This window comes from Silurus aristotelis (assembly GCF_946808225.1).
Source record: "Silurus aristotelis genome assembly, chromosome: 13".
Lineage (NCBI taxonomy): Eukaryota > Metazoa > Chordata > Actinopteri > Siluriformes > Siluridae > Silurus > Silurus aristotelis.
Window position 1 is genome coordinate 28,080,654 of NC_139586.1, and position 10,009 is coordinate 28,090,662.

Genomic DNA, 10,009 nt, shown 5'->3' on the forward strand with positions numbered 1-10,009 from the left:
GTGTGTGTGTGTGTGTGTGTGTGTGTGTGTGTGTGTGTGTGTTTGATCTATTTTCCAGTGTTGTTGTGCAACTCCACGTAGCTGGAGCTCCGAGGTCGGCTGTCTCTCAGCCTTCGTCCTGAACTCCCACTCTGTGAAGAGAAAAAAGTTTCATCCACTTTTTTTTATTTCAGAACGCGACACGTACCGTTATACGAAATGTTTTATAGCACGTATGGCCAAAGGTTCCACCACTTGTTCTCCATTTGCTCTTGTGGGAAGATTTTCCACTTGATTTTGTGGAGATTTGTGGAGATTCATTCAGTTACTGGGTGTTGGAGGAGGCCTGGGATGCAGTCGGTGTTCACATTCATCATGTTCGACAGGGTTGTCAAATATTTTGTAAGAAGTTCTACATGATGACATCATAAAAATGCAGCCTCTGATTGGTGCTTACTCAGTATTTTGCCCAGACTTGTTGAGATCCGAACAGAAAATTGGAAGAAGGTGGTGAAGGTAAGAAACGTGCAGCTTCCAGTTTTTAAATAGGCGTCTAATGATTGATAAATAAATATTTGTGTGCTGAATATTGTACCCTGATTGAAGTAGCTGTTTAGTAGGATCATGACTTCAGAGGGACAGCGCATGTAGGACGTTTTGGAGACAAGGTGAGGGAGGTGAGATTGAGATAGTTTGGACATGTGCAGAGGAGGGACATGGGGTATATCAATTTAGAGAATGCTAAGGATGGAGCCACCAGGAAGGAGGAAAAGAGGAAGGTCAAGGAGGAGGTTTGTGGATGTGGTGAAGGAAGTCATGCAGGTGGTTGGTGTGACAGAGGTGGATGTAGAGGACAGGGGGAAATGGAGATGGATGATCTGCTGTGGCGCTCCCTAATGGGAGAAGCCGAAAGAATAAGAAGAAAAAGAAGAAGAAGAAGATGACTTGCATGACTTGTATGACCGACTGCTGACACATAATATATTATTATATTTATGATTAACAATCAAACGATTAATCAGTTAGAAACTAGTTGGAGTTGCAGCCCCTCGTTACCAAACACTGAGTAACTAAATCAGGATCCATTTTTGATTCATTCATAAACTGTTCAACATTAAACTTTGTTGTTTACTTTTAAACTAACCTTCATCAGGGGGATCACAGGGACGTGTATGTGAAAATTTTATCTGTTAACTGGTTGCCTGTGACGGATTTATTGCGTTAATCGACCAGAGAAAAGCTGCTTCTATCGAACACTGTATACTTAATCAACTGAGTCGGTGTGATGGTGAAGAACTGATCAAATACGCCAACTGGTGGACGGTTTGCGGAGAAATTTCATGCTCCCTTGTAAAAGTATTTTTTAGCAATTTTAATTGATACACTTAAAGTTAAGGCATTTGGTATTTTATTTTAAAAAACATTTTGAAGTCTCTTTGGCCAACCCTGCCTCCAACTTCGCGGTAACACTGTGAGGAGCGTGAATCTTCTTACCTGCAAAGTCTGAGAACCTCCAGTCCTGTCCAGGAAATTCAGTGAGGCCGCCCTCTTCAAGCTACATGAAATCAAGGATAAAGTGTAGTTATTATATTTGGTGAAAATATTCTGAAATATCATGCAGAGAAAAACCAATGAAAGGAGTCAGAACTTGTGGTGTAGAAGTGATGATCTGTATACTGGAGCTGCCCAGTTTATTTGAAGGGTAAATAGATACGTATTTGAAATTAAATTTAGTCGTGCTGAATTATTCAGACCTCCTGTCTGATATCAGGAGACACCATCTGGTTCATGAGTGAAATGAAGAATGTGGGACAGTAGATGCCTTCAAGAGATGTAAATGAATGAACATACTTTGGGTTAGGGGAATCCTGAAGTACGGTGTCCTGCAGTTTCTTCACCAGCATCTCACTGCTCCTGCGTAACACCTCTCGCATTTTACTCAGAGATCCATATCTTCTCAAATTAGAACCCTACACACACACACACACACACACACACACACACACACACACACACACACACACACACACACACACACACACACATTAGTCTTTATGTGAAACCTTGAGAGGAACCAGAATTAAAAGGGAACCCATCCTCATCTGGGTGACACCAAGTGTGATAATAAACCATTTATTTATGCAACAAGCTCAGTCAAGCGCAAAAACACACTACAATTGGACAGTGAATGAGAGGAGGAAAGTTCTGTGGAGTCCAAATATGACATTTTTGTCTCTGACAGAAGAACTTGTCTTAATTGAAAAGCAGGATTGATGTCGTCAGACTCCCTCACCCCCACAGTCATTCATGAAGGTGGAAGCTTAATTGTTTGGGGTTGTTTTGAAGCAGGGAAGATCGGAGACTTCTGATTCTAAATGTCCATGTCCACAGAGTTCCCTTTTCCTTCCAAAACAGTCTGATTTTCCAATCCTGCTGGCGTTTGGTTTCCGACAAGATCCACATACACACTATATATGTAAAAGCTACTGTTCTGTATTAGGAATCGTTTAGATATAGAATTGTTATGGCCACCAAAGAGACACATAATCACACACAAACACACCATAAAGGGAACTAACAAGCAGCTCGGGTCAATCAGTGCATGTTGGATTACAGAGGTGCTTGTGGTAAATCCCGTTTCCAGGGAAACCAATATGTAGGTCACCACATAAGAGCATGAGAGAAAGCCAATAAGCAGCGATCAGAAAACTACAGAACTCTGTTACAATTCTAAGATAGACAGATCGCTTCATTCTTCCGGAAAAATTTCATAGATTATATATCAGCGATGTATTGTCTTGTGTTTCAATGATATCATTAAATGAACCCTGACTTTACTTCCTGTTAAAGGTAAACATAAGACACGCCCTTACATCTTCATTGTGCATTTGTATACAAAATCGTTCTCAAGAGGTCAGACAGGGGCTCGGTGGTGCTGAAGAGGTGCTGGATGTTTGGGCAACTACTGCAGAAGTGATCAGGGAAACAGTACTTTGTGTGACTTCTGTGAGTAGAAAGGAAGACAAAGAGATGTGGTGGTGGAGAGAAGTGCAGGAGAGCAGAAGGAGAAAGAGGTTGGAGAAACAGAATTGGGATTGACAGAGTGATAAGAAAAGTAGGCAGGAGTACAAGGAGATGCAGCTGTAAGAGAAGTTAAACACTATACCAGTAGAAGCGTGGAGATGTTTAGGAGAGGCTGAATTCTGATTGGACATCCACATACACGTACTGGAAGCAGTGCAGCCAAGAGAAACGCTACGAAATGAAGAGAATTTGGCTCTTATGCCGAATACGTCGGAGAATTAAGTACTGATCATGAGGAAACTACAAAAAAAGGTTGTGGAAAAAAAAAAACTTTTGTTAAGGAGAGAAAATGATGTCGTGATAGCTAGAAAACAACTTCTTTATGTTGAGATCAAGAGAAATTATGTCGAGATCGACTGAATATCTGATATCTACAGAAGACCTCGAGCATTTACATTACATTTACGCCATTTGGCAGACACCCTTATCCCTTATTCCTAAATTGATATCATTTATACAACTGAGCAGCTATGGGGGTAAGGGCCTTGCTCAGGGGCCCAGGAGTGGCAGGTTGGTGTGGCTGGGATTTAAACTCATGAACTTCAGATCCATAATCCAATGCGTTAACCACAAAGCTCCCCATGATCACAGTACGGAGATGAGACTCTCGGCCACAGCAAGACATTTGAATGTTGTAAACCAGGGGAGTCCAATCAGATGCTGCTCTTGATTGGTTGGAATAAAATCCTGCACCCACACTGGCCCTTTGTGGAAAAGATTGGACTCCACTTGTGTAAACGATTCGAAGATGGCCAAACGTCCGTCAGTGACGATCCCCATCATGGTGGTTCACCAGTGACGAAGTGAAGCAGGCTGTCCTAGGATTGGTTTATTATAACTATAATGTTCCTATTATTATTTTTATCACAAGATTCTTTACTTAATCACCTCAGTTGATGTGAAAAGACTCGAATGTGACTCTCAGAACACTGATCTATTAATTTAATGATATTAATGACTTAAACACTGATTGATTTCTATTACAATGATCATGAACCCAAAACCTTTCCAACTACTTCAAAAAATCACATAAATAATCCCACGTGTGTTGTGTTGAGTTTGGAGTTTCTTTATCATTTATTCCTCTCTAAATGTTCTGCTTGATGTTGAACTGATGCTTACTTGTATGTTGGTGATCAGTAGATACACCAAGCGCCAATCAGGACACGTGTAATACAGAGCGAGCGCTCGACACTGATTGGTGACTCGCTGCGTGTTTCACCAGTTACGTTTTTATCATCGTAAATAACAAGGAACCACGATTTCACGGAATGAATTTAATTTAAAAAAATGAGATATTTGACCTTGAAATTAAGTTAAAGTAAAAGTCTCCCCGAATGGAAACACTTCAGTAAAGTACAGATTCACGGAAAGGTTACTAAAGTACAGTAACAAATTCCATTTGTCCACCACTGATTATATGAGAAAGAAATCTCCAAACTCAAAAGTGAAACCTCATCCTCATCAACATTGTACATATTCATTATAGTTTCATCATTATTGCATATCCTTCATCATTATTCTAAACATTTTACTCCTAAACCGTTGCAGCCAAACTGTTTATTTGAATTACAGTCCAAATCTATTTGAATGGTTCTGGAGTTAAGCACCATGTTTCCAATTGTAGAGGATCATTGTGCTATAAGATTATCACTACAGCTCCGGGTTGAGGTGTTTACTCGGTTTTAAGCACAGACGTGTATTTTCCTTTGGCCTTTTCTTCAGTCACATTCTATTCTTTCTTTGTTTTTTAGACTAAGCTTCTTTTCTAACACAATGGCTGCCTCTCTCATTAGCACAGTCTAAAGGCCATGTATTTAAAGCCTTTCCTGTCCCACACTGAGATACACTCACACTGAGATACACTCACTCTGCTAAACGACGTCTCGAACCTCCACTTAATGACTAAACTCTATAACAACGTACCACTCTGCTCTTCATTATTCAAACACAGACTATCATAAAAGCACTGGTGTAGAAAACTACATACACTGTATGGACAAAGGTTTGTGGACACCTTTTTGATCATCCCATTTTTATTATAACTTCCAATGTTCTGGGAAGAACTAGATTTTGTGGAGAATCATTCAGCAACAAGGGTGTTAGTAAAGTCAGGTACTGATGTAGGTGAGGAGAGGAGGCCCTGAGGTGAAGTCAGCGTTCACATTCATCATGTTTAATAGGGTTGAGATCAGAGCTCGAGAGCAGGAGATCCTCCACTCCAACCCAAGTAGTAGTCAAGTGTCCCAATACTTTAGGCCATATTATGTGGATGTAAAAAAAATAAATGTCGGTACAAACAATTTATACATTTCATTTTGGATGCAAATTATATTATATTATATAAAAAAAAATGCGACACGAATGCTTGTGGAAATGTTCTCCAGACTTTTGGTTTACATTTTATACACCGATCAGACATAACATTATGAGGGGTGAAGTAAAGAACACTTCACCCCTCTTTTCATCATGGCATGTGTTAGGGGGTGGGATACTGTATATTAGGCAGCAAGTAGACATTTTGTCCTCAAAGTTAAAGTCAGAAGCAGGAAAAATGGCGGAGCTTAAACATTTAAGTGACGAATTGTGGCGTCTAGACGACTGGGTCAGAGCTTTTCCAAAATGCAGCTCTTGTGGGATGTTCCCGGTCTGCAGTGGTCAGTATCTATCAAAAGTGCTCCAAGGAAGGAACAGTGGTGAGCCGGAGACAGGGTCATGGGGGGCCGAGGCTTATTGATGTACGTGTTAAGGGAAGGCTGGTGGTCTGAAACAACAGACAAGCTCCTGTAGCTGTTAATGCTCAATGGGTCACGACTGTTTTGGCAGAAAAAGGAGGGGTTTTGTTCTGCCTGATTGGATTCACCTGGTCTATAATGGATTTTGAGACACATGCATGTTCCTATTGTTTCTATGCAACAACCACGGTTAAAGGCACACCATAATTGGACAATGAATGAGTGGAGGAAAAAACTTCTCTAAGGTCCAAATGTGAAAATTTTGTCTCTAACAGAACTTCTGTTCTATAAGGTTGAGGTCAGAGCTTTGTAACAGGAGATCTTTCACCACAACCCATGAAAAGCATATCTTTGTGCACAGGAACAGGTTTGGTATATGTACTGTATATATATATATATATTTCACTGTAATGTACATGTGACAACTAAAGAAACCCTTGTTATAGTACAGTAAGTTTGGTGTCCCGTTACACCTGGTCATGTCGCTCTTCTCTCTATAATCTAAACCAGCGGTCCCCAACCTTTTTTGTGCCACAGACCAGACTAATGTCGGACAATATTTTTACGGACCGGGCTTTAAGGTGTGGTGGATAAATACAACAAAATAAAATAATACGACCATAAAAACTAGTATTTTCTAAATATAATAATAACCGTGAATCCAAGGTGTTGTTCATTTTGCTCGCTTGAGGGTTTGAATTCACTCACGGACCGGTGCTCGGGGGTTGGGGACCACTGATCTAGACCACAGCATTCATTCAGAGTCAGTCAGGAAACACAGGAGGGTCAGAACCTGGACCAGAGGGTCTCCCAGCTCCATGCTTAAACCCCTTTCGTCCTGCCTCCTTAAAGCTGTGACTGTCTAACAATATCCAGCATTTGATCATTAACTCAGCGGTGTTCATGAGTGTCTTTTATCACATCGTAAATCTGAAATTGAGCTCAACACAACAAAGTAACACAATCAAATAAAGTGAAAGATTGACCGAGAAAGAGAAAAAGGGAATAACAGAACAATACAGTGAGAAGTTCAGGGAGAGAAATGCAGTGGGATCTGATTTGTTGTCAGTAAAAGGGAGAACTTAAAGCCTAATAACCAACGTTTAAAATACCAGGTGATGGAGGGAAAGCGTGAAAACAGAATAAAGCAGTAAAACACGGTCATATCATGCGATCAAAACGTGAAGTGGTAGCTCAGCGGCTAAAATGTTGGACTTCTGATCAAGATGTTGGTGATGAAATTTACTCGGAATGAAAAAACTGGATATTGCAGAGCAACACTGAGGGGTGTAACTTAGTATCTGTATTTAAACAGACTTTAACCAGAAGGTTTTCATATCAGTCTCTGCTAGACATCTCGAAGGTTTACGGTAAAAACTGAGCAACACCAGGCCTGTGCCTGCTAAACCAGTTTTGCTCTTGCTCTGTTTCCTGTTCTGTTTGAGTCTAGTCTGACCTGTTGGGTGATTGGCCATCGCTTGTTCCTTGATCTTGAACCTGTGTAATATTTTGTATTTGTCTACCTGTAATCGAATTTGTCTCACAACTGGTTATATGACATTATTCCCCCTATGACGTGGATGTAGTAGGAAGGCGAAGGGGTATTATATTACATGCCCCACAGTGGCCTTCTTCAAAAGCACTGATTGTCTTCTGAAAGAATTCCTGCTTCAGAGCCAGTATCCTGTCTAACAATAAGCCTGTAGGGAAGAAATGGCAGTTCATAAACTACTAAGAAGAGAAGAAAGACTGATTGAAGGTCAGCAGTGTGGCCTCCCCTGCAGTGCACCATTCAGAGTCTAATGTGGTGGCCTCCATGGTAGAGTTAAATCTGATGGAATCCTGCTCAGGCGTGAGTGCTGAGCTTCAGCAGCACCATGTGCATCCATGTTGTCATGTATATGGTTATATTTTTGTTTGGATTCATGTCTTGTCTTCAATTCCTCAGTTGATTTCACTATCTTCCCTGATCACTCATAGCTGTTTGCAGTTGTCTCTTTAATTAGTTTTATAATTAAACTCTCATATTTTTTATTGTTTATGTTTTGCTCAGTGTTTGACAGATTAACATGGCAGAGGTAGAGCTGCGTCTTGCTGGAGACAGAACAGGCCTGTTTGTGAAAGGGATATGGGATAGAAGTAAAAGGGCACTTAAGTAAATTAATGATTTGCTGTTTGTCTGAAATAAAGAAATTAAAGTGATCTGTAGCATGTTGAATTGCAGAGTATCATGTTTTCTTCCATTGTATTGTATCAAATCGCATTGCGTCGAATCGAATCAGAATCGTATCGCACCGCATCGTAAGGGGGTAAATCGTATTGCACCGCATTGCTAGCTGCTTCATATGTATCTTTAATGTATTGTATAGTTTGCTGTGCATCGAGCTGCGAATCGCATCGGCCTCAGTTACGGAGATGAACATCCCTAATACACACCATGGTAGTGGTCATTTCTACCAGCAGGTGGTGCTGTTACTACATTTGCAGCAGTACAGCAGACCCCTGTCTGATCTCATGTAAATAATAGATGTCTGATATTTTAAAAATTCACCTGTCAGATGAACACAACTCTCAAGAGTTCAGTATGTAGGGTTTCAGGGAAGTGGTAGCACTATAGTTAAGGCAACCTGCCACTTTTGTGCCCTTGAGCAAGACCCTTAACCATTTCTGTATCACGGCTGACCTTGAGCTCTGACCCCAACTTCCTAACAAGCTGGAATATGCGAAGAAAGTGCTGTAGTTAATATGTGATAAGTAAATGCCTCTTTCTTTCTTTTTTGACTATGGAACGTGTACTGGGATGGGTTTAGTTCCCTTTTCTGGCATTGATGAGGTGATTGAGGTATCAGAGGATCATTTGGTGTGTTCCTCCATCTTTTTCTGGGTTGGGTTTAAAATGAGACTCAGGACCAGTGTGTGTGTGTGTGTGTGTGTGTGTGTGTGTGTGTGTGTGTGTGTGTGAGAGACCTTGTACTGCATGGTTTAGAATGTAGTCTATAAATGTTAAATCAAGGTGTTTTTAAGAGTGCGATTAAAAAGTACTAACCCTGTTCCACGCCACAATGCCGTCATCTCTAGGTTCATACTTAACACAGTCAGAAAAAGACCTTCTGCTCTCATCCGCATCCTTCAGACGCTGCACTATGGCAAACGAAGGCTGACACACACACACACACACACACACACACACACACACACACACACACACACACACACACACACACACACACACACACACACACACACACACACATTATAAACCAAAATTCAACATAATATGAAGTAAAATGTAATAAACACATGTTTTATGATGATGATTGATTCAGATTGAGAAATGACCATGTAAATTAGGTGAACCTTCATGTTGGGGGTGGATCCTGCAAGGTCTGTCACATGAGGGTCATGTGACAAAGCAGGTGATACGATGTTTGTTGGATCTGAAGTGACACTGACCTGTTTGCGTGGCCTCGTGTTAAACTCCTCCATGATGTCTGCTGCTTCCTTTTTGCCCTGATATCGATACGCTTCTGCGAGTTTTCGCATGGCAATGTTTATCGTAGGGCTACAAAAATCACACATAAAAACACGGGTCTGGGCATCAAACACCAGTAAAGGCAGTGAACTAAATCTGGTGGACCATCTTCCCAGAAGAGTGGAGGTTAATTTAAGAGCAAATGTGGATTTAATATGGATTGATACCAATCTTATGGTCAGGTGTCCACAAACTTATGGTGATACAGTGTATTTTTTTAATAAAAGAAAATACTTTGTTGGAGATCATTTAAACTCTCAGAATTTGCTTCTATTTAGCAGTTAATATGCTTTAAATAGCTGAATTATTAAAAATCATATGGAAATGAAACCTGCACAAACACTTCTGGAACATGATTGGATTCGATCCTGTTTGTTTGTAAGTAGGCCCTGGTTTGCTCACCTGGTCACCTGGCCCTCTCGGTATTCAGCATGATGAGAGTGATTACCTGCTGCGCCCTGAAGGTGAGAGAGTAAAGAAATGAAAACCCTTTGAGACATGGCTCAGTGAGGTTCTCCAGATTATGAGACATCAGAGGAGTGACTTACTCTGCCCTCCTCAGCGTACATCCAGATCGGTTTGTTTTCAGCTAGAAGGAAAGAGCCAGAGATACAAGGTCAAAGCAAGGACATGATGCTGTCCAGCCAAGATGGCAAACTACCCCGGTTATAAAATATTA

The 10,009-nt window shown here is 40.9% G+C and overlaps 1 protein-coding gene across 1 annotated transcript in view; it reads right to left on the reverse strand.

The window, feature by feature from the left end:
- Window positions 1–10,009, reverse strand: part of LOC310735909 (kinesin light chain 1-like) — a 28,334-nt gene continuing 18,325 nt past the window's right edge. Inside the window, exons 10-16 of the mRNA XM_083559197.1 lie at window positions 9,879–9,919; window positions 9,733–9,788; window positions 9,252–9,360; window positions 8,845–8,955; window positions 1,831–1,949; window positions 1,474–1,534; window positions 1–131 (exon numbers count right to left, since the gene is read on the reverse strand). Coding sequence (XP_083415323.1) covers window positions 48–131; window positions 1,474–1,534; window positions 1,831–1,949; window positions 8,845–8,955; window positions 9,252–9,360; window positions 9,733–9,788; window positions 9,879–9,919 — 581 coding nt within the window. The 3' untranslated portion in view covers window positions 1–47. The remainder of the gene's footprint in view (window positions 132–1,473; window positions 1,535–1,830; window positions 1,950–8,844; window positions 8,956–9,251; window positions 9,361–9,732; window positions 9,789–9,878; window positions 9,920–10,009) is intronic.